This window comes from Columba livia, chromosome 6 (assembly GCF_036013475.1).
Source record: "Columba livia isolate bColLiv1 breed racing homer chromosome 6, bColLiv1.pat.W.v2, whole genome shotgun sequence".
Taxonomy (NCBI): Eukaryota; Metazoa; Chordata; class Aves; order Columbiformes; family Columbidae; genus Columba; species Columba livia.
Window position 1 is genome coordinate 15,545,140 of NC_088607.1, and position 23,624 is coordinate 15,568,763.

The 23,624-nt window shown below is 58.5% G+C and overlaps 3 protein-coding genes across 13 annotated transcripts in view; all 3 read right to left on the reverse strand.

Annotated features, from left to right (window-relative positions):
* Nucleotides 1-169: 169 nt before the first annotated feature.
* Nucleotides 170-6,023, reverse strand: PYROXD2 (pyridine nucleotide-disulphide oxidoreductase domain 2). Its single transcript, XM_065067233.1, is given in 16 exon segments — nt 170-560; nt 786-906; nt 1,017-1,123; nt 1,261-1,415; nt 1,546-1,702; nt 1,813-1,885; nt 1,986-2,120; nt 2,212-2,353; nt 2,776-2,873; nt 2,983-3,044; nt 3,268-3,421; nt 3,564-3,710; nt 3,805-3,878; nt 3,958-4,051; nt 4,284-4,303; nt 4,744-6,023. Coding segments are annotated over 16 exon segments (1,767 nt in total). The 5' UTR covers nt 4,901-6,023; the 3' UTR covers nt 170-489.
* On the reverse strand, nt 3,831-11,403 carry HPS1 (HPS1 biogenesis of lysosomal organelles complex 3 subunit 1). Of its 9 annotated transcripts, XR_010473464.1 has the most exons (19): nt 11,202-11,403; nt 10,974-11,111; nt 10,765-10,907; nt 10,435-10,543; nt 10,075-10,235; nt 9,890-9,992; nt 9,685-9,789; nt 9,524-9,596; nt 9,347-9,414; nt 8,247-8,414; nt 7,996-8,175; nt 7,857-7,924; nt 7,600-7,722; nt 7,427-7,497; nt 7,093-7,232; nt 6,663-6,994; nt 6,188-6,386; nt 3,958-4,303; nt 3,831-3,878 (listed from the first exon to the last, which is right to left on the reverse strand). XR_010473464.1 is itself a non-coding variant. In XM_065067226.1 (18 exons), exons 1-18 carry the CDS (start codon nt 11,298-11,300, stop codon nt 6,224-6,226), a joined length of 2,109 nt encoding a protein of 702 aa, XP_064923298.1. In that variant the 5' UTR covers nt 11,301-11,403; the 3' UTR covers nt 6,174-6,223. The 9 variants fall into 9 exon arrangements, 8 of the variants coding, with proteins under 8 accessions (XP_064923298.1, XP_064923301.1, XP_064923300.1 ...); XM_065067226.1 differs by lacking the exons at nt 3,831-3,878; nt 3,958-4,303 and having other exon boundaries at nt 6,174-6,386; nt 6,663-6,745; nt 6,881-6,994; XM_065067229.1 differs by lacking the exons at nt 3,831-3,878; nt 3,958-4,303 and having other exon boundaries at nt 6,174-6,386; nt 6,663-6,745; nt 6,881-6,994; ... (1 more) ...; nt 9,524-9,593; nt 11,202-11,402.
* Nucleotides 11,404-11,592: 189 nt separating this feature from the next.
* HPSE2 (heparanase 2 (inactive)) overlaps nt 11,593-23,624 on the reverse strand; it is a 112,889-nt gene continuing 100,857 nt past the window's right edge. For 2 of the 3 annotated variants that reach the window (XM_065067236.1, XM_065067234.1), the window contains 3 exons: nt 13,768-13,913; nt 12,587-12,733; nt 11,593-12,514 (listed from right to left, as the gene is read on the reverse strand). In XM_065067236.1, the coding sequence (XP_064923308.1) occupies nt 12,349-12,514; nt 12,587-12,733; nt 13,768-13,913 (459 nt within the window). In that variant the 3' untranslated portion in view covers nt 11,593-12,348. The remainder of the gene's footprint in view (nt 12,515-12,586; nt 12,734-13,767; nt 13,914-23,624) is intronic. The other variant, XM_065067235.1, reaches the window with a different exon arrangement.

The window sequence follows — 23,624 nt, forward strand, 5'->3', positions numbered from 1 at the left end:
AGAGGGCAAAGGGCTGGTTGTCCCCATTCACAGCTCTAGGACATGCACGTTGCCTCTGGCCGCTCTCCCAGGGCTGCATCACCAGCCGCTGCAGGTGACACAGAGCAGCCCCTGACACACCGGCACATTGGAAGCTGCATGAAGAGCTGAAAAACGACAGCAAGAGTGCTCGAGACAGAGCCTGGGCCAGGGTTTATTTCAATAGGTGCAGGCAGGGGCTGAGTGGGGCTCCCAATGGCTGCCCAGTGCCCAGGAGCCACCAAGGCATGGCTGGGCTGAAATGGGCTGGGAGCAGCCACGTGTTAAAGGCAACAGTGGCAGCTGGGAGTACAAGGAACTGTGCCAGCCCACAACCCACAGCTCTCAGGGGATGCTGCTGCCCTGTGGTGCCCGGGAAGGAAGCTGGGGACAGGCAGGGCTCTGCATGGGGACAACACAACTTGCTGCAGCCACAAACCTGTAGAGGTGAGGTCTGTGTGACCACTGCCATCAGAGGTCCCTGAAGTCCTCAAGGGCCACCTGGGCAGCGTTGCGTCCTGCTGCTCCCATCACTCCTCCTCCTGCAAGGGAGCAGAAACAGGGAGCAGTGGGCAGCTCCAGCCCCAGGACATGGGTCCCAGGGCTTCACCACTGGAGCTGCTCCAACTCCCTGCTCATGTGAGGGCAGAGGGCAGTGGAGCCTCCCTCCCCCACAACTTGTGCTGCCCTTGCACCTCTTCCATACTGCCATACATGTCCTCCTCCTGAAGCCCCCCAGGAGGGTCCTGGCTCCCAGCCCTACTCACCAGGGTGGGCTCCGCTTCCACACAAGTACAAGCCAGGAACTGGGGACCGGTAGCCTGAGTAGGATGGTGCTGGTCGGGCAAAGTACAGCTGGTCCAGAGACATCCCTCCATGGAAGATGTTCTGCAAGCAGAGCTCAGGCTGTGTGAGATGGTTATACCTGGCTCAGGGCTGTGTCCCCACCATCGCTGGCACCAGAGCAATGCTCAGAGCTGAGCCCACATGGTACCCACCCCGCTGGGCAGCCCAAAGATCCTCTCCAGGTCTGGTGGCGTCAGGATGTCCCTGCCGATGACAGATGCCTTGAACCCTGGGGCATAGGCTTCGATGCAGTCAAACACTAGAGAGGGATGGAGGGGTGGATACACAATTCAGGGGAACATCGTGGCTGGTCTCTGAGCAGCTCTGGGGTGGCTCTGCCCACAGACAGGGACCAGCACACCCGGTGTTACCCGTGTCTGTGTGTGCATTACATACCGGTGTCTGCATATGCATTTCTGGCCTGCTCGTCCCAGGGCTGCCCACCTGCCAGCACAGAGGGGGTGTACTGGGTGAAGAGGGACACCACGTGGCAGCCCTGTGGGGCCAGCCCTGGATCCAGCGCTGAGGGGATGCAAAGCTCTATCATGGGCCTGGGGGAGTAGGACATCAGCTGGGCAGGCAGAGGACATGGTCACCCCAAACCTCTTCCCCCAGCACCACCCACCACGGCTGTCCTGCCCACTCCCCAGGGCACCGAGGCATGCCGATGTGGGCTCTTACCTGCTGGAGGGGTGCCCATGGGTGGCCTCGGTGAAGGCCTGGTGCAGGAGGTGGGTGCTCTCGCAGTTGAGGTGGATGGAGCACTGGTGGTGGGGCAGGGGTTAGCCATCACAGGTGTTGGGAGCAGCCAGGAAGCTGGGCAGCCGATCCACCGCCACTGGGCATGGAAGGGGGGAAGATGGGTGCAACCTCTTGCTGAGCCCTGCAGCCTGTCACCAGTGTCCTTCCATTGGGGAGAGCGGCAAAGCTGGCCCCACCAGTGCCTACCGTTGATCTTGGTGACAGGAGAGCATGTGTCAACCTGCCGGATCCGTTGGACAAAGTCCTTTGGCAGCTGCTCCTGGGGTGGGAGAGGCCGGGGCAGAGCTCAGCAGTGAGGGGGACAGCCCAGCCAGGGGATGTCACTGTGCCAAGCCCCTGCCAGTCCTATGTACCCATACCTGAGGGGTGAGCTCCAGAAAGGTGATCTGGGGGGAGGCATTGGACAGCACCAGTTTGGTCCTCACCTCCGTTCCATCCTGCAGTGCAACACCCTGCACCTGCCCATTCCTGCCCAGCAGCACCTGGCACACCACCTGGGCAGGCAGAGGGGACAGGACCTCACCCAGAGCACCCCCACCACCTGCAGACTGGCCAGGCAGCTTCCCACGGCCAGACACCTCATACCTTCTCAGTAAAGATGTGGGCTCCCTGGGCAGTGGCTGCACGGGCGATAGCTTGGGACAGGGCCCCCATCCCACCAGCCACGTAGCCCCAGGCCCCCTTCCGTCCCTCCAGCTCACCCATCACATGGTGCAAGAGCACATACCTGTGGTGGCAGGAACCCAGGTTAGCTGCTGGCCAAGGGCACAGGTCTGTCCCCTGCACCAGCATGGTGAGAATGGTGCCATGGTCCCCGTAGATGGGACTGTGCCAGCTTGTAGGATGCCAAATCAGTTACAGGGAGCACCCACTGGCCAGGACTTGACCTGACCTGGCGACAATGGTGTTCAAACAGCAAAGGGGCATGTGGGGACCACTCAGGAGAGCCATATGGCAGGGATGGGGGGCAGCCCCTTGTCCAGCCCCAAACCTGAGACATCCTGGCAAGACTGAGCATGCAGCAGGATGGAGAGGCAGTGGGGCAGGGCACAGGTTGCTGGGGCACAGCAGAGCCAAGGAGCTGCCAGCACAGAGGATGGCACAGGGGGACGGTGCAGCCACAAGCCCTGGGGGAAAAGGGACCCTCACCCACTGCCAGGGGTGTGGGGGCTGACCATGGCTCCAATCACCGCATCAGTAGCTAGAGTTGCCTTCAGGGGCTCTGACTCAAACCACTGATCCAGGATCTGGCCAGGGAGAAAAACAGAGCACCAGGCTCAGGGTGGGGGGCTGCTGCTGCACCCTCTCAGGCAGCAAGTCAGCCAGTGGCTCTGCGCTGCTACTGCCAGCACTCACCTTGGAGATGGGGGCTGTGAGCACTTCATAATAGCGCGGCAGCTGCCGCCCCAGCGTCAGCCCTGGGGATGCAGAGGTGGTGTGAGACTGCGTGGCTGTGCCCAGATGGCTGCCCGTGCCTGGCTGGGTTTGGAAGGACCAAGGCGGGCAGGCCTGCCAGAGCCTGACAGCCCAGCTGGGGCTCCTGGGGAGCCTGTGTCCCAGGAGAGGGCAGCTCTGCATCACCCACCCCAGGTGCAGGCAAACACCTACTGTCATCAGGGCTCCCCAGCATCCCAGACGTACCTGCCCGCAACAGGGGACGCAGGGCTCGCAGGGCTCTGAGTCGCTGCAGCAGGGAGCCCTGTCCCAAGGCAGCTGTATCCACCGGGGGGGCATCCAGCAGCTGGTCAAGGGCTGACACCAAGACCCCCATGAACACCTCATACTCAGGGTAAGCCTGAAAGGAGAGAGAGAAGGGAAAACAGGGACTGTTCCATGATGGGTGCAATGGATATACCACTCAGGAGCATCCCTGCCACTCCATGGGCAGTGTAGTCCCTGGGGGTCTTTGCTGTGCCAGGTCCATGCCCTCGTGGTACCTGGGCATCCTTCTGGGAGAACTGAGCAATCTGCTGTTGGGTCTGGGCCATGTCATGTCCCAGCAGGAGAGAGCGGGGGCAGCTCCTGTCCTCCAGCAGTGGGGTGAAGGAGTAGGGGTCCCGCAGGAACACCCTCAGACCATGGCGCTGCAAGACAGGCATGGCAGGACCCACCTGGTGGGAACACCCTGCCAGCATGCCAGCAGGTGCTGGCAGCCCAGCGAGAGATGGGAGCCAGTACCTGCAGCTCCAGCTCGGTGTAGATCTGTGGTCGCAGCAGGCTAAGCAGGTAGGATGCCCGGGAGAACTTGAAGCCTGCAAGATGTGGAGCAGTGGAAGGTGCCTGTGCCCAGGGTTGGCCAGGGGCAGGAGGACAGGTGGCGTGCAGGGGTACCTGGCACAATCTCCTCCGTGACAGCTGCGCCGCCCAGCACATGGCGTTTCTCTAGCACAGCTGTGCGTAGCCCTGCCCGCTGCAGGTAGGCAGCCTGCAGGAAGCACAGCATCACACTGCTTATCACTTCAGGTGGGATGCAACCTTGTCGCCCCAATCATCCTCTTGCACATGGTGCCACTCCTGCTTGCCACAGCGCTGTGGGAACCTCCAGCCCCATGGGCACTGCCACCAGCACCTTCTCTTGCCCACAGCACAGACCATCCCTGGCCCTCCACTGTCCCCCGGGGATGGAGGACAGACAGCACCCTGCTCTCGGTACTCACTGCCACCAGCCCGTTGTGCCCTGAAAGGAGAGAGGGAGGTGAGCCAAGCCTGGTGTCATGGCAGTCCCATGGCACCAGGCACCCTGCCATGGCTGGGGTGCAGGGCTGCCACCACCAGCCAAATAATGGGGTTCTGGACATGGGGATACAGGTGACAAGGAGCATTCTCCTATTCCCCTATAGCCCTGGCACTAACGGTGCAGGGGAGGGGGCAGAGGTGCTCGAGGCAGATGCCCCAGCTGTGCCCAGCACACTGGGGAAGCTGTAACATGTGCCCAGCCATGCCAGACCCTTGCATCCTCCCTGGCACAAGGAGCCTACTGAGGGTCTGCAATGTGCCCAGCAGCACTCTGGTCTCCACTGGTGGCCACTACACCCATCGCCTGCCCTGGGGGGAGGGCAGTTTGGGGTCTCCACCAACTCCCTGCAGCCTGGCACCGCCTCCATCACCCTGTGTTACCTGCTCCAATCACCACCGCGTCGTATTCCTGCTGCAGCTGCTTTGTAGCCCCGGCATGGGCCAGCCGCACTGCTGGCAGCCCCAGGGACAGATGCCAGCCCCACAGCCAGTGGGACAGGCAGCCCGTGCCCAGTCTAGCCCAGAGCACAGCTGCCATTGCCCCACAGTGCCTGGCCACGGCTGTCCTTTGCCCAGCAGCCTGGACTTTGCTTTCACAGCAGAACTTTTCCCAGTGCTTCTGGGCATGGGGAGGAGACAGGGGGCCAGGCCAGGCAATGCCTTGGCACAGGGCCACACGCTGTGTCCCAGGGCTTGTGGGGAGGCTGAGCAGAACAATGGCACAGGCACAATGCTGCCCACCCAGCGCTGCCTGCAGCAAGGCACTGAGCCCTGGCAGAGCTTAGCTGGGGGCTTGTGGGGAGGCTGGAGACCAGCCCCAGTGCTGAGAAGGTGACAAGGTTGGAGCCTGTCTCATTCTCAGAAAGACGCCAGTTGCTGCCCAGCCTGTACCCCCGGAAAGTGCTGGGCAAGCAGGTGGGATCCTCAGAGCCCCCTCAGCCCCTGTTGTGCTGCATGGAGGACCCAGGGGCACACAGCTGGGGCGATGCGGGCAACAAGCACCACAGGACAAGGGGAGCTTGGGCCCCGTTGAGTGGGTAAGCCCCACACACAGTGTGGAGAACAGGAAAAGGGGCAGCTTGGGGGTGCACTTGGCCTCTGCACACAGCACTGTTGCTTGTCAGGGCAAATTCCTGCCTAGCAGGATGAGGCAAAGACCCTGCCATGGTCCAGTGCTCCCTGAAACACCAACCCCAGCCCCAGCGAGTGCCATGGAGCAAGGGAGAGTGACTGCCAATGTCCCTCAGGACCGGCCTCATCCCCAGCCATGCTGGGGGTGATTTCCACATGCATTGAGTGCAGACATTCCTGGGGAGCAAATAAGCTGCCTCAGCTTTATCCCCTATTCACAGCTGAGCTCAGCCCTGTAGGCTGACTGGTGCCTAGGGACCTGTGTGTGGAGAAGGGGGCACAGGACAGGCCACACCTTTCCAGAGCCTTGCTAAGCCTCCAAGGGCCCCACACCCCACATTTGGGGATGAGGGGAAAGGGGGATGCACCCTGTGCTCTTCCTCCATGCAGATTTGGCTACAACATTTTGCTCTCTGGCTAAAGTCTGTTGGTGATGTCAAGTCAATGCTATAAATCCTGCTCTGAAAATGCACTTTTCAGCAAGGCGGTGATTGCCAACAACCTCTCCTCCCCACTCTCCATCTGTTTCCAGAGGCTGCTGAGTGCCAGTGAAGCCCTTGGGGAGCGAATAAGTGGGCAGTGCCAGCCCTGGCTGGGCTGGAGGATGGGAAGGCTGCCTGTGGCTGCCTGTAGGCACAGCTGACAGCACACAGACACAGAGAAAGTAACCCAGGCACCGGGAACACCCACACACCCGCTTTAATCCTGTCCCAAGGTAAATGGAGGCAGCTCAGAGCAGGGGAATGCGAGAGGGTTCCCAGAGGCGCCGAGCCAAGTCGCAGGCCTGCTGGACCACGAGCTCAGAGGGGATGATGCCCAGGTGCACCGTCAGCAGCTCGTAGCACTTCACCACCTCTGCCTGGTGGTTCTTGCTGTAGTAACGCAGCAGCTTCCTGCAGAGAAGGCAGAGGGCTCGTCAGGCACAGCACAGACTGGCACCCCCTTTATAACCAACTTCCCACCAGAAAGTCCCTGGCAAGGACACAGTGCCCATCCACCAGCAGGACTGTGGGACCAGGCTCGGGAGGTGGGCTGGTGCAACCCTGGTGACACCACAGCACTTGTACCACCCTGCAGTGACATCCCAGCAAGGACATCACTCACATGGACCCCCGTGTCAGCACAGCACTGGGCCCTGGTGCCAAACTGCAGGACTGGGGACTGCTCACCTGTAGTAGTCTCCTGCGAGCATCCCAACAGGAGCAGAATCATCAGCAAGGACTGGCACCTCCATCACTTCCAGCTTGTAGCCCTGGGGAGAGATGACAGCAGAGGGCAGGGGCAGGGAAAGGACCGCTGAGGAGCCACGACTGTGCCTACAGCCCTGCTCCCTGCCCCCAGAAGGTGACAGGGAAGAGGGGCTCAGTCCCTTCCTGGCCCCACATACCAGCTCATTCTCAAACCAGAGGAAGTAGGAGCAGCAGTAGTCGCCATCCTGCAGCATGAGTGTGGTGTAGCCCTTCTGTAGGTATCGCCGGGTCAACGCGATCAGGGACCAGACCTGGTGGACAAGTGGCACCTGAAGCCTGAGCAGAAAACCCTCCAAATTTCACGCCCTCCTGTGATCCCCATCAGACCCCTAGCCCCATGAGCAAGTACCTTCTTCTTGATGAAAGTGGCCAGTGGGCCCTTTCCCAGCTCAGAGCTGGACTTCTCTGTCATGCTGAGCGATGGTGCCATCATCTGCCCAGCTGTGCGGTCCACATAGATGAAATGCACCAGGCCAGGAAAGTCCTCCAGGTATGTGGGGGTGGGTTAAGGGTGTCCAACAACTTTGGTGCCCTTCCAGAACAGCCCCTGAGCCTCAGGGAAACTGCCTTCAACCACCACAATCCTCCTCCCCTTAAGCCCAGTGCTGTGAGGACTCACTCCCACCTCTGCAACCCCCCTGGGGACCCCTACTCGCCAGGCTGGGTTCCCAGTCACAGGGACGGGTATGACACCATGGTGATATTACGCCTGCTCTTCACCAGCAGGAAGTCCCGCCAGTCCAGCAGCTTCTCCCTGCCGAGAAGAAGCAGGGTGAGAGGCTGGGATCCTCCAAGCCCCAGCACAGCTGACTGTGGGGCAGCCCCCGGGTGATGCCAGTCACCTCCATGCACTCACCTCATCAGCTTCTGGGCACGGTCCCGCAGCCCCTGGGACAGGCTGTGGCTGGCAGAGGCCAGGAAGAGCTGGCGGTACACAGAGCAGAGCTGCCGCTTCACGTTGGCCACTGCCTGCAGCAGCCTGAGCCAGGAGACATGAACGGCACCGAGTTTGGCCCCTGGGTCCGCAGCAATGCAGGGACAGCTGTGCCATCCCCCAGGCTGGGAAAGGTCCCTGCCTGCTCTGGAGACTTTCCCTGGCCACCCTGTACTCACTCCAGGGAGCTTCCAGGCTCACTCCGCGAAAATATCTTGTTCTTCAAGTCCACCCAGGAGTTCTGCAACTAGACAGAGACAGGGCTCAGCATCAGGCTGCAGGAACAGCAGGACAGGTTCCTCATGTCCCCACTCCCACCTGGATGTCCTGCCCACTCAGCTTCTTCACAAACTTGTCCATGCGCTGCCGCAGCTCAGCCAGGAATGGGTAGGAGCGTGGGGCTCCCACCTCTGGCCCCTCTTCCAGCTTCCTCTCCAGCACCAAAAAACCATCCAGAAGCTGGTACAAGGTGACCGCCACCTGGGTTGTGGGGCCCTGCTGGGAAGGGGAGAAGCAGGTCAGCCAGGACCCCGCCCATTATTGCTTCCCTCACCTTAGAGACAGCTCACCTTGGTCAGGAGGACGAGGGAGATGCCTGGCCAGAGCGGGAGGCAGTGCATGGTGTGCGGCAGCAAGGGGCAGTAACCTTCTCGCAGGTTCGTGTCCAGGAAGATCCTTCTGGGGTTTGAAGCTTCAGGGACTAGAGGCCCCAAGGTCTGGAGCAAGTCCTCTGCCATCTGAGGAGAGATGGGAGATGCTCAGTGCCCCGCAGAGACAAGATAGCTTGCACCAGCCCAGAATGCTCTGGAGGGACACAGCAAAGTCCTGAAGGCACAACTAAACCAAGAGAGCTGGAGAGAACACATGGCAAAAGATGAGCAGAGAGGGAAGTGCCAGGTACCCCAAAAAAGCAGCAGATAGAGGGGAAGCTGCTTGCAAAGACACAGGCTGAAACAGAATCATAGAATACCAGGCTGGAAGAGACCACAAGGATCATGTGGTCGAACTTTTCTGGGCAAAAGCGCAGTCTAGACGAGATGGCCCAGCACCCTGTCCAGCTGAATCTTAAAAGTGCCCAGTGCTGGGGAATCCACCACTTCCCAGGGGAGATTATTCTGGTGGCTGATTATTACCATTGTGAAAAATTTTCCTCATGTCCAATCAGAATCTCCTCAGGACTAACTTGTACCCATCAGCCCTTATCTTTCTTGTGTTACTCCTTGTAAAAAACGAGTCTCCCTCTTCCCTGTACCCACACCTTAAATACTGGAACTTCTTTTCTCAAGGCTGAACAGACCCAGGTTGCAAATGCCTTAAGCTGAACCTAGCACTTGCTTGCAAAGAGTGTGTGAGGCCCTGCAGCATCTGTCACGGAAGCAGCGCAAAAAGCCCAGAGGCAGCAGAGGGAGACACCAGACTGCTCCGAGGCAGCCATGGGGCCCCTCTGTTCCGACAGCTCTGGACAGGGAGATGCCTCAGAGAGGGTGGTCAGAGCTGAAACTTTTATGCACAACACGGAGGATTCAGGGCACACCCCCAGCCCTAAAGTCTGGGGCACTCACAGCTGCAGCACTGCAAGAGACAAGAGATGAGAACCAGAGATGGCAAAGAGCACCAGGACAGCTAAGGAGATGTGGAGCCAGGAGGGATTTCAGGACCCCATGCTTACCTGGACATCTGCAGCATCTGACTCCCTGGTGCTCAGTGTCTCAGCGCCCTCTGACCAGCTCTCGCTGCCTGCAGGGAGCATGGCAGGTCGCCCTCCCCGCCAGCCCCCCACGCAGCCCCATAGCCTTTGCAGGGCTGGGGGGCACGGGGCAGAGCTGCTGCCCAGCTGGGCACTCACCCATGCTGTCCCTGCTCGGAGAAGGCTCAGGTGTGTAGTAAATCTCGGGCACTGAGAGATCGTCTGTGTCCTGCTGGCAAGAACAGCTGGGTGAGTGATGGGAGTGACGCAGGCAGCCTGGCTAGTGTCCTGCCCTGCAGCTCCTGACCCCATTGACTCACCTGGTCATCCGAGTCCTTCTCCACAGCTCCATGGGAGCCAGGGCTGCTCATGGGGATGCTCTCACTTCTCCTGGGTCCCTGGGGAAGCACATTCCCCGCTGTGAGCTTCCAAAAAGAGGGAAAAAAAATCAAGCCCTGGTCATCAAGGCATCACCCCATGGGGGCACCCTGACCTGCTGCCCCCCAACACTCTTCTCTGGAGCACCTGGGGGCCAAGCTCCTCCTCGGCACTTTGGCTGGGGTACAGGTCCTGCACCAGGAGGATGAGGACAAGTAAGTCAGCAGGGCGGATGGAGCTGGCATTGCGGCTGCAGGCCAGAGAAGGAAAGGGTCAGCTGGGAGGGCAAGCAGCTACCCCAAGGAGAGTGCTGGGGCCAGGGTTGGGTGCACCTGGAGTAGAAGGCCAGCAGCTTGGTGTGCACCAGGAGGAAGGCATGGCATACTTCATCCCCTCCACGCTCAGGGCTGGTGTTGATGTACTGCACCACCTGCCGCTCCAGGAACTCGATGCACTGCTCACAGAGTTGAGGGTGGATCAGCCGCTCCACAGCCTGGAGTGAGGGTGGAGAGGAATGCTGCTGAGTGCCCCTACACCCAGCCATGCAGCCCCAGGGGCAGGTCAGAGCTTCCACTGCTACAGAGAACTACCCCAAAGTCCCCACCTCAGAGCCTCTTCCCACATCCCAGGATCCTTGCAGTCTCACACCCCTGTGACGTTCTGAAGGCGAGGGACACCCTGTGGCATGGTACCTCCACCGCAAAGCTCTGGTCCTCCTCCCGCAGGTGGCTGTAGGTCTCCAGCAGGCCCCGCAGCAGGCTCCAGACACGCTCCCGCTGCTCCGAATCGGGTGGTCGCAGCCTGCAATGGTCACAGAGTGCAAGCTGAGAGCTGGATGTCACCTCCCTGGGTGGAATGGGCACCCAGCTGCAGCCCAGCAGCCAGGGAATCCTTCTGCAAAGGTGTCTTCCCAGCTTGGAGACACCCACTCCCACCCCCCTGGGGCTGCATGACGACATTGTTCTGCAGCTGTCCTGGCATCCTGGCGTGCCAGCCTGTGCCAGGCAGCCGTCCCCACTCACTCCTTGCGGACGAGGTGGGAGTCAAGCGTGACGAGCCCGCAGTGAGCCTCCACCAAGCGCCGCAGCACGAACAGTGTCCTGCGCAGGTCGTCCTCGCTCTCCGTCCCGTCGCCATTCACAGCGATGTACAGGCAGTCCCCGAACTGCAACCAGCAGCACGGTCAGGTGGGAGCCGACCGGGGCGTCCCGGTCCCCGGTACCGGCCCTACCATGTGCAGGACGTGGAGGTGCCGCCCGTGTTCGGTCGTGAAGCAGGTGTAGGTGTCGGCGAGCTTCTCCAGCAGTGCCGCACAGGAGATGATGAGGGGGGCGAAGAGGGTGTTGAGGCTGTCCTCCAGCGCCGGGCCCTGGGGCACACGCTCCCGGGTCAGCGCACACGCGTGACCGCGCACCACGCACCTCCTTCCCCGCAGCCGCGTCGCCCCGTCCCGCCTCACCTGCCCGGCGTCTGGCGGCTGCAGCCGCCGGAGGAAGGCGGCATCGGCCCAGTAGAAAAGCAGCTCGGCCGCGGTGCTGGCAATCAGGACACACCGCATGGCCCGGCCAGACCCGCAGCAGCCGCGGGAACCGGGGGGCACCGGGACCGCGCGGCTCCGCCCGCCCCGCGCCGCTTCCTGCTCCGCCGCGCGTGACCGCCGCGCCCACGCGCGCAGCGCCCCCGGCGGCCCGGCGCGGTCCTGCAGCGCGGCCGCGCCGCTCCGCTCCGCGCCAGCCCCGGTCCCGGCCCCGGTCCCGGTCCCGGCCCCGGTCCCGGTCCCGCCCGCTGCTGCCGCGCTCCTGGTGCCGCTCCCGGCCAGGCCGCGGCCCGTGAGGGACAGAAGACGCCGCTGCAGTTGACAACCCAACTTTATTACACCGCCGGTGGCGCTTCGGCGCGTCCCGGCTGTTCCTGCCCGTGATACCGCCCCTCTCCCGGGCAGGACACACGGCCCAGCGGCCGTCGCTTCCCGCCGTATAATTTAATTATCACCATTTCCAGCCGCGGACCCTCCAGCCCCGCCCGCCCGCCCGGGGCGGACCCCGGCGCCCCTTCTCCCGGCCCGCCCTACCCGCAGTATCCGCACGCCGGTCCCGGCCGCGCTGGCGGCGGCCGGCGGCAGCAGAGGGAGCTGCTTCCATGCGCTTGCTGCACCGCAGCGCTGCCCGCCGCCCGGGAAGGTGCAGAGGAAGGGGGGACCCGGCTGCTAGGGGCGTCACCCTGCAGAGTAGCTGGACTAGCAGGGTTGGGAAGGCGTCCATCCCGGGCTACATCAGGGCTCAGCACCCCAGCCCTCCCCAGCAGCCTGTGGGCGGTGGTCTCCGGGTGCTTCTCACAGTCTGTGTAACAGATCGTGGCAGGCCCTGCAAATTTTCCATTGCACCACTCTGGTTGGATGGTGGTCAGGCCTAAGTGGAGCTCTGTGGTAACAGGGTGGGAGAGGGCGTCAAGCCGGAGAGCATCCAGGACACGAGGACAAGAGCATGGCACAGTGCCTGCCTGACATGGCCCTGCTGCGAAGCTATGTGGGCTGCAAAGGAGGCAGCGTGTCCTGGGGAGTGTGTGGGGGCAGGAGCGGGGCCGGTGGGTCCATTCTGGGCCGTGGGCTATCGGTACCGGCAGGCCAGAGCATTCACATTCTTCACCACGTAGAAGCTCATGGTCAGTGGGGGGATGACAAGGGTGCGGCCAGCCCGCAGTGGCCGAGGCTTTAGTTCAGGGAGGGTCCCATCATCCACCATGGCCAGTGGCTGCCCGTTGAGCTGGACTGACCTGTGGGACCAGGAGAGGTGGGATTGAGGAGAGGGTGGTGGTGGCAGCCCCAGACACCAGCATCACACTTACTTGGAGTGGAGCCCATCCTTGCCATAGGGCTGCAGCAGGTATTGGTGGACAATCTTATCCCGCAGTGTCCCCGCCAGCTTGATTTTCTTCCGAGAGCGATGCAGGTTGATGATGTAAAGGGTGATGGACCCTCGGACATAGTTGTGGCTGCAAAGGGGAGAGCGGGAGCTGAGGTGTGCATTGGCACATGCCACAGGGACATCATCTCCAAGATGATGGATGAGGGGGTCTCTGCAAGAACTGGCCTTATGCAGCCATCTGGAAGGGACATTACCATCCTGGTTGCACTTCCACAGGGAGATGCCACTTCCAGTCCCTAACATTCTGTGATTCTGTGACTCCTCGTCACAAAGCCCAGCTCTGCAATGACCCTTTTCCAGTCTTCCCCTCCCCTCCTCAGCCAGGAGTGGCATGTCTCCAGGGGGTACTCTGCCGGTGTCTGGAGCTGGGGGGTGGCAGTCCCAAGGTAAACCCGCCGGGGCCTCCCAAGGAGAAGGCTGAGAATGGAGGGGAGCTCTGTGTGCAAGTGGCGTCTGCCACCACAGTCCCAGGCACCTAACTGACAGGTCCAAACACTGATCCTCTGTCCCTGCTTAATCAGGCAACCCCAAACAAAGGCTATAAAGCACTTTGCACCTGTCAGTTACTGGACAAGGTTTCCTACCGAGCTGGAGGCATGTTGAAAGCATCTGGATTGTGTAAAGAAACAGACTCTCCTCCTCCACAATAGCAACTTGTGTCTGCAGAGGAGGTGGCCGCCCCCCCCCCACCCCGGCTCGCTGGGGTGCTTTCAAAGACCTTATCAGCGAAACAATAACCAGGCCGGGCTCCCCGGCAGTGCAGCCCGGCGGGTAACCCGACCGACTGGGGGCCCCTCGTGTGAAATCCACTCCCTTGATCTCTGCTGCCTGGGCTGCCCGGCAGTCACCGCACCGGCCCCAGCCGGCCCCGTTCCCAGGCACCGGCTTGCCGTGACTTTTATCGGAGCCATTGCCATTCCCGTGCGCTCTCTCCAGCACCACAGCAGCCAGAGCACCCAAGCGAGTCCCCTGGGAAGCCAAACTGCCTTGCCAGAGCCAAACCCTGGGCTCCTGCCCCAGCATGTCCTCGGTGGTCCCCATCTCCTGGGGGTCCTGTTTATCTCCCTCCCTGCAGCCTGCAGCCTCCCTTGCTCCACTTACTTGTGGTAGCTGGTACAGTGGGCATAAATGCGGAGCTTGTCACGAATAACCCTGCCAGGCCGGGGTTTCCTCTGGAGACCGGCCACGTGGATTGCCAGGACCTTGGGACCAATGAGGCGCTTGTAGAGCAGGGACAGCCAGTAGTCCTGGGGAGCAAAGGAGACAGTCAGCAGCACAACGGTCCCCACAACTCACATGGGGAGCAGGCAGAAGAGGCTGGCTTCCCTCCCTACAGCCTAGCAAAATTCGGGCTGTGAAATGGGGTGAAAATGTTGCGTGCCAGTTGTCTGCCTTGGGGTGAGCTTTCTTCGTGCACTCCAAGCCGAAAAGGTGTTGCTGTTTCCAGGAAAGAAATTAAGGGAGGAATACATTGCTCTGCCCACACTGAGAGACACCGATATTCTCTAAAGGAGCTCAGCTTTTCGCTGGACTGCAGAGTGTGGGGAGAAGTGCGGGTGCCCTCACACGTTCCCATGGACCCACATGTAGCTATGTCACAGACCTATGCACCAGCTCCAGCTGAGACACATGGGACAGTGATGTCTTTGGAGCAGGCAGGTCGCCCTCCACCTCACTCTGTACACAGGACTGGAGCACACCACAGCTCTTCTGTGCTCTTCAGCCTTGTTTGTGGCACGCTGGCTTTGGTGGCTACTGAGGGTGCTCCACTTCCCAGACATATTTCTCCCACTTTTAAAGCCTCCTGTGGAGTTAAACACCCATGAACATAGCACAGGGAAGCCAAGCACTGAAGAAACTTCGGAAACGTGCAGCCCCTGCACACATGCATTAATGATGCAGCCTTTAATTACGTCACCACATACTGCTTTTTCCTGCAGGGCATGGCCTCGCTCGGCACACAGGATGGGCCTCCAGCCCTGGGGAGGGAAGCGAGGCTGTGAGGTGACGGAGGCTGCTGCCGGCAGGGCCCCCCCCCATCCGCTGCAGAAGCCAGGAGGTGTGCGGTAAATGAAGCAGGGTTGTGGGAAGGGACAGGGCAGGCTCAGGCGCCTGCCTGGTGTTGTGCAGGACAGGGCTCTGGCCTCACCACTGCTCTGGGCACGCTGGGTGGTGCTGAAGCCTCTCACATTGCTTCTCTGGGTGCTGCCTTCACACACAAGAGTGCTCTGGATAAACCCCTCTGTGCAACCCAGACTGGCTGCCCCAGAGGGACCATGTGCCCCAGGGCAATTGGATGATCCCCTCAGCCCATTGGCAATATGGCACATGGAAGGACAGATCACTCATACAGGTACATATATCCGTCCTGTGGGTGGGAAGCCCTCACACAGCACACAGTTCTCATGCATTTTGGATAAAGAGGCCAGCAGATGAAACACAGAGCAGTGCTTCAGCAGTGACTGACACAAGGTGAATAGCCACTGGCCAGACTGGACCGCCAGCCTCATCCTCTCTGGCAAAGGGAGATCCACACCACTTCCCACTTTCTGGGTAAGCTTTCACCACAGTGCTGGAGAAAAATCTGTCTCCTGCCCTCCTCATGTTTCTCCCAGCCAAAACCACAGGGCTTTGTGCCATACCAGCCTGGCAACTGCTTCCCCTGCAAACCCCAGGCTTCAGAGGAGGCATGGGGGTGAACGGAGAGGCTTGTGCACACGGAGGAGGCTCAGCTCACGGGGCTGAAGCTCCCAGGGAGGATGAATTTCAGTTGCTTAATACTGCAGACTTGTGCGATCTCTGTGGTGTGTCCCACCATCCCTGTCCCTGCTGGCTGGTGGTGCTGTCCCACACCCTGTTGGCACCGTGCTGCAGGGGCTGTGCCGGTCTTCCCCAACTGCGAGAAGCTGTGACAGCCCACCTGGCTGGTGCTCACAGCAGGCAGGAGAAGCAGTGCCCGGCACACTGCCGGCTCCCAGGAGAGCCATGCTGATTAGCAGGCGTCATTAGATGAGTAATTACTTGAGTTTACAGCGAGGCCAAATGTGAGCACAGATTGCAGTGTTTAGCCCCACAGTTAAAAATAAATTAGTTCAGTGCGCCAAGCTACCTGTCAGCTCAGGCTCTTAGGTCTTTCTATCAGCTCCCTTGGGGTTTCTCGCCCCCTCTCTATATTTCCACTGACGAGATGCTGCTTTTGCTCACAAGTTATGGGAGCAACAGAGGCCAGAGACTTTGTGGCCAACCTTAAAATTTCCATATGGGTCTCAAGAGCTGTTTCGCAGGGGGCTTGCAATGGCCTTGTTCTGGCACAGGCAGCTCCAACCCCTGGCTGAGCACCTGCTCCTCCGGGCAGGGTGGTCCCTGGGGGTTTGGTGCTTGGATGCCGGCGTCCCTCCACTCTCAAGGCTCAGCAGCAGCAAAGTTTGAAATGTGGGGATCTGCCCAGCCTGTGACCTACCTCAGTTGCTGCCAGATTTAATGTCTCAGCATATACTCTTCACAAGGGTGCCCTGGAAAACCCTGCTCCCCTGCTTCTGATCCAGCTAAGGGTACATAGTTTTTCTGATAAAAACTGTGCAGGTGCCACGAGATGCGTAAGGCAGTCAGCAGTGTTGCAGGGTGAGCTGTTCTGCAAGACATGAGTTGACCACTGTTGAGTGCAAATTATTTTGACACAAGCAATGCCCTCAGGACACCGTGGGGACTGACCTGTTCCTCCAGCATCTGCAGGAGGCAAGGGGAAAGCAGTGATTTTACCTTGCCTCGCTGGTGAGACTAGCTCCACAGTCTCTGTTTCAAGAAGGATGTGGAAATACCAAAGAGAGTTCAAAGGAGGGCCAGAAAAATGACCCGGGGCTGGAAAAGGAGACGCTCAGTGCCGGCCTCAAGGTCTCAAGACACTCAAGCTCTTCAGCTTACTGCAGGGAAGCACTGAAGACAGCTGCAGCTTTTCGCATCATTGCAAGACCGCTTGCAGCAGCAGGGGCCAAAATCATGTTACTCGCAATAAATTACCAGGAGCTGGTGACACTGAGCATTTGGATGATGAATTAACACACCTAGCATGATGGAAACAAACCCACTGGGTGCAGCACAGGCACTTCCCCGAGTCTGGCTGGTGCTCCAGGGCTGCTCCTACCACTGGCATGAGTGAACCCCAGTTAAAATCACAGCAGGACTGCTGGGCATCTGCAGCTGCTGGCTCCCGTTCAAACAGTGACCAGCCTGGGAAGCAGTTGCTTTTGAAATCTAGCTGTACTGCAACTGAGATGGGTTTTCCACCAATCAGTGACTTCTCCGCAGACCCCTGGCAGCAGCTGGCACCCCCTCCCATATGGCAACCCCTGTGCCAGTGTGGCCCCAGGCTGGCAGTGCCCACATGCCCCTTGCAAAGGCGAGTGCTGGCTTTGCAGCACCATGCTGGGCATCCCAGCAGAGGCAGCCCTAGTGATCCCCAGGGAGATGCATGGCTCAGACCAGTGCAACCGCAGAAAGGATTTGGCTTTTGAAGTCACAGAGGGCTCCTGTTGTGAGGGCTGAGCCAGCGATACAGCTGTAGTGGTAGAGGAAGAATAACAGACAGGAATCTGGTCTGCTATTAGTCCCCTGGGAATCAAGAGAGCTTTCTTGCTTTAATTACTTTGCAAACCCATTAAGCAGTGCAGCCACTGTAGGCAAGGAGCACCCGAAGACAAAGACTTCCTGCGCCTCAGAAGGTCTCCTGACCAGGAGCCTGATTTATGGGCAGGAAGGGTGCTTGTCTCAAGTGAGCTGACATGCAGAGCTCAGGCCAGCCACATCTTCTGAGCACCATGGGGTCAGTGGAGAACCACAGGCTTTCCACTAGATGGGGAGAGTCCAGAGGGTCACACTTGATATCTTTGCACATGTTATATCCTTGCAGGAGCTTTTAGAGACTTCAGCTTTTGGAAACAAGGCTGATTAGGCAGCCCCTCAGACAGACCTATTAACCAGACTGTCCTGTCTCCAGAGCCATCAGAAAGGGCACAGGAGCACATCCCCATGCTCTCTCCTAGAGACAGCAAAGCAGCTTTACAGCCCTCATGAGTTTATTCAGCTCTGCACTCACCACGTGTGAGAAGATGTTGCCATAACCAGAAAACCGGAGTAACTGAGCTGTAGCTCTTTGGTCTTCTGGGGGCTGTAACCGGCAGAGGCAGCCAAACTTCAAATGAGCAGCCTGCTGTCCCCACTGTCAAATGAGCTGGGGCTACAGGGCATGGCTCTATGTCCCCATGTCACCAGCAGCATAAGTTGGCTGCTGCTTGCCCTCCTCCTCTTCCTCTTCCTTCTTCCCTCTTCTGAAGCTGCCCAAGCTCTTCTTCTGTCCCTCAGGCACACTCGAGTTTCAACAGCCTATTACAGATTGCTCCTTTCCTGCACCTTCATCTGTGTTTTTCCACAGTCCAAGCAACCCATATGGAGATAAGGGCTGGCTGGTCTGCCTTCCTGTACAGCACAGGTCAGAGAGCTTTGCTCTTTTACCCTTCTGTTGAGCCTGATGGCTCATTTTTGGCAAAAGCATCTTCCAGAAAAGTAGTGATTGTGGTTGTGAGGGCTTGGAAGGACAGAGAAGCCGCCACTTCCCAGGGAGTTTGTTCCAGCAGTTAAAGATCTGCACTGTTAACAATCCCACTCCATTTTCAGCTTGAATTTGTCTGGCTTCAGCTTCCAATCAGTGGTTCTTTTTCTTTCTTTTTCCACTAGATTAAAGAGATCCTCAGCATCCAAAGCTTTCTCCCTGCGGAGGTCCTTACATCCTGTTCAAGCCACGGCTGGTTGTTCCTTCAGCAAGGCTGGACTGATGCCGCTTTTAACATTAGCCCTGAGTATTTTGTGCTTCTTGGACTGTGGGAGCTTGAGGCTTTCTCAACCAAATCCTGCACAAGGTCCAGTGACAAGCAGAATGGGGCAGACCGTCTCCCCAGAGGGAAAATTTGCTAATATCAGAAGGATCAGCTCCAGGAGCAGGCGCTGATGCTGTTCTCCTGAGCTTCCACACGCCCATCCTCAGTGATATGACCTGTTTGCCATTTTGCATGTGCAGCCTCCTTGAGTGGAGGTGCTGGAGAGCTGAGGATTTGGTGAGCAGACTCCTACAACATTTGCTGTCATACTGAGGCTATTTGTGGGTGTGCCCTGAGCACCACGGAGGGCGCTGCAGAGAGAGTCTGTGAATGCATGAAGGGCCCAGGAGAGACATGTAGGGAACAAAGCTCCTTCTAGTCCCAAATGAGGGGGCTTCAGGTGGACCGGGCTGCTAGGAGCCAGCAGCATCAGCAAGAGAGGATAGACACTTACTTTGATCCAGGGACCCGTGCCTGTGAAAGAATTGGCCAACATTGCCCAATTCCTTTCTTGCTTAGACTCAGTCCCTGCGGGTGCCCACCACCAGTACCCTGAAGCTGCTGGCACCTCTGCTTGGGCATCTGTTGCTTTCATCGTGCCGATCCTCTTCCTTCCTGCTCTAACGGCTGCAAACACCTCCTCTCACAGCACTCCTTCCTGCATTGCCTTCCACCTTCACAGCTTCCTGGCAGCTTTCTCTGCCAGCAAGTGGTCTATGGCTGAGTCATGACATGAGAGACGGCCAGTCCTGCACACCAGTGAGCTTTGGTTAGGGTGGGAGAGGAAGCAGGCACAGCAATGGAGGGCAATTGCTCCATTAACCAGGACAGGAGCAGCACTGTAGAGCAGAAGACTTGCTGCTGTGGCTGTGTTGTGCACCCTGTGCATTTATGGGGGCTTATTTCAAGCTGGCTTTTGTCCATCCCTCTGAATATCTACTCATGGTTAGGGAACAGAAACCACATTATGTTTTGCAACAGCTCTGCAGTAAGTCCCAAATAGCACCACGAGGGGACAGTCAGGAGAGTTGTTCCCAGTCCCAAATAAACTGATAATGTGTGTGTATCCACAGGCTCAGAGAGGAGCAACCTCACCCACTGGTGCCAGCAGCACCACAACCTCTGCGTTTGGGCTGAGCATCAGCCATTTGCCCTACAGCCCAGGGTCTCTTCAAACTGCACCAGCAGCACAATCCATCAAGCCTCTGATAAACATCACATCTTCCCAGACTTCGAGCCGCTGCACCCTTTGGTCAGACCCTCTCCTTTGTCTCTGTGTCTTCTGCTCTTTTACTCTAACCTGGAGAAAGGCCAAACACTGACATTAAGGCAAAATTTCTGCTGTGGGAGCAGCAGCTACACGAATCACTGCTGGGTGTGGGTGGCACCAAGGGGACAGCCTGCCCGGACACTGGGAAAGTGGCATGTGGGAAGTGGCCCCTGCCTGCTGCTGCCCTTCGCAAGCTGGTCCCCAGCCAGCAGCCTCCACCTTCCCAGTGAGCTGAGCAGATGGAGGAACAGCCAAAACCTCTCTTTTGTCATCACCTTTCCCTAACGGGGTCCAGGCGATGGAGGCCACAGAAAAGGAGCAGAGCTGCCAGATCAGAGGGCTTGGAAACCAAATGAAGCTTCTTTGCTGTTTCCTGTTCTTGTACTGCTTTTCACCATAACGCTACTTCTCTCTTCTCCACCGGTGAGCACCAACCCACCCTGGGAAGGGTCTTGCTGTCCCACCTCCTCCACAGCCTCAGGATGGCTCTTTCACCAAGGTGGGCAGGTCTGTCACTAGCACGGTGCCTCTGGGAGATGTGGGCAGTGGCCATGCCCATCCTTCCAAGTATAAGCCACTGATGCGGGTCCTAGACAGTGTGTGTCTCTGCCCCGGTCTTCAGTGCGGGAGGAGGAGCCCTGCTCTGAGTCTGCACATGTCCCGCAGCTCTGGCGGGTGGATGCCAGAGCTGCTAGCTGGCAGCACAGCTTTGATGCAATGGAGAGTCCAAGCATATACTCTTCAGAGGGCTTTTTTATGGTACACTAAAATGGAAAGATGCCTTAACCCACTGTGACAGCAAGCAGAGTTTCGGCACTTTAAATCTGTCTCCTTATTTGCAGATAAAATGAGCATCAGAGCAGACTTAAAGCTCCCGGAAGGCTGAATGCAGGGAGGGTGCAGAGAGCAGAAGATGCCACAGTCCTCAAACATGGTATGATCACGGTTGAAAGAAAAAGGCAGCAGAGGGGATGCCCTCCTCAGACCTGCTTCAGGTGCTTGTGCCAATACTGTCTGGGAGGTTTCTGCAGGGCACCATTTCCACTCCGCCTTTCAGCAGGCCATGATCCAGCTCGACATCTCCTGGGAGAGTCTTTCCCCCACGCACAACTGAACTGCCCGGGATTTCATCGCTCCCTCCCATGGCCATAGCGAACATCCTGTACAGACAGACAGATCCTGCCCGTCCTCGCCTCGCTCACCCCTTCCCCATCTGCAGGCGTTGCTCCCGCCAGAGCAGGGCTCCAGCATGCAGGGCAGATGGGGGTGCCAGACACTCGCGCAGCGGATTTATGGTCATCAGGAACAGTTTCCATGTGTGTGCGAACTCCAATGGACCCGCTCCCTCTCCCCACCCTTTGCTGCTCTCAGGCTTGGGACGGCGCCACTGCCTGCGTGGCACATGGCATATTGCAGCCTGACCTGGTCTCTGACAGTGACCTCAAAGCCAAGGGTCCCCACTGGGGGAACAACAGCCGCCGTCCTACCCCTGGCAGCGCGTCCGGCTGCCTGTGCACAGCGCAGTGACTCAGTGCTGGGTGTGCAGATGGGCCGGTGCAGCGGCAGGGCTGAATTCCCCCAGCCCTGCAGCCAGCTGGCTGGGCTCGGCGGTGGGAGCGCGAGCGCTTGCAGGAAAGGGCTGTCCATATGCTTCTCTCTATGGATACTGGGTCTCCTCTTTGCCTCTGCCCAGCCCAGCAGCCGGACAGCCACTGGGCGAGCAGGGTGGGCATGGGCACAGGTGGGCGAGGACCTGGCCCCCACAGCCGTGGCCCAGGGAGGGCCCCCTCCTACGCAGCACAGGGGCCGGAGATGGCTGGGATCTCCAGCTGCAATTAGCAGCGCATCCGGCCAAGCCAGCTCAGCTAATGAGCGCACCGGGGAGCATGTACATGTGGCAGGCGGGAGTGCAGTGGGGGACCCGCTCCTACACCTGGCACCCAGCACGGCACCTCACTGGAGGGCACCTTGGCTCTGCGCACACAGAGACCAGGGCCCCAACCTGTGCGCTGGTTGGGAGGTGATCAGGATGAGTCAGGCAGGTGCCATTTGTATCGAACTGCTCAAAGGCATGGCTTGCACCATAGCTGTGCCCTAGGTACCCCAAGGGATGGTGGGGATGGCTGCAGCCTGGCACCGAGCTCGTTCATACCAGGGCTTTTATGAAAGCCTGGGTAGGAAGGTGACAGATCACTAAGGTCCAAGCCAAGGGTCCTCTCTCCTCCAGGACAGACAGTAACTTTACCATCAAGTTCCTCAGTGCCTTTGGGCTAAGAAAAGGAGGTGAAAAATCTCCTGCAGTGTCCAAGCATCTGACCACAACGCCATCAGGCACAGACCTCTGCATTGCTGGGATGTTTTCTCAAGGACACCATCAATTCACAGGCAATATCATACTGTCTTATACTACCACAGCTGAACAGGCAGCCCCTGCCACCGCTTTTCCCTCTGATCCCTCCAAGCCTTTCTCATGCTATATATGAAACCCATAGGCAGAAGGGAAGTTTTAGCATCTACCTAACCAGGAGAACCAAGTATGTCACCATCCACAGCACTAGAAGAAAGTCCAAGAAGACCCATAGTTATCAGGAGGTGGAAGTCTGGATTTCAGCTTTGGCTTTTCCTCGGGGTTTGTGTTGCTCAGGGCCTGCCTAGGAATGTACTCAAGCTTTTCTATGCATAGGTATAACCTTACAGCACTGTGCATTAAGGGAGCAGAAAATACTACCAAGGGTGGATAAGAATAGGTGAGAGCCACATGGAAGAGCATTCAGAAAAGTCTTTAACATGCTGTAACAATCTGAAGAGAAAGCTCACACCTACCTGGGGAACTCTCCAGTGAAATAAATGTATTACATCCCTCTGGACTGTTTCAGAAAGATATTAAGGAAAGAGAGATGGAGTATGTACACTGCGTGTCTGAAATGAGCTTAGAGCTACTAAATGCCAGAGCGGCATTTCAAAGGCACTGCTCTGTGAAGGGTGAATATCAGTGCTGTTCCTGCCCTCTTTTCTTCCACTCCTCACTCCCACACACTCGTGCCGATGGGTATAGGTGCAGGCAGGCAGACTGACATACCCGTGAGAGGCTTTATTTGAAGTGCTTCTCAAGCTCAAGCCATGCAGTCAAGCCCTCATTATTATACAGATGGCTGCCCCAATCACTCAGGAAGAAAAAGCACTCCAGTGATACATGGAAAAGTTATCTCAAAAATAATAAGGCATTAAAACACTTGAGATCAGTTGCATGAAAGTGGGCAGGAACATTCCTGTTCCCCAGCCTGATCGCAACAGTGCTCAGGCCAGGGAATCTCATGTTGCCCAGTTTCTCCTGTTTTGCTGCTTGTTAGTCCAGAAAGAGAAACCCATTCCCTCATCTGCACCTGGAAGGAGGCTCAGAGACATGGCCTCGCCTCCCCCGCTGCAGCACCCATCCCTTGCACCAGACATTGATGGCACCACCTCGGAGGAGGGTAGAGCTGCTCTCTCACTGCCACATGAGGCCATTTTTGGGGAGCCAAGCTGCACTGTACCAGCAACCACCACAGCACAAAGCCGGGAATGGACCAGCTTAAACCATCACTTTCAAGGTTTCATTGCACTCCTTCCTGCAAGCAGCTATTCCCAGGTGCTCTTGCATTTCCCACCCAAATGGTGAGAGTTTACAAGTTTATTTTCAAGCCAAGGCTGACACTCAGGAAACACAGAGCAAGACCCACCAGGCTGCCAGGGTTTGCTGCCAGTGTCTACACCCAGAGCGTGGCTCTGCTCTCTGCACACCCGACCTACAATACCCCTCACTAGCTCACAGCATGGCC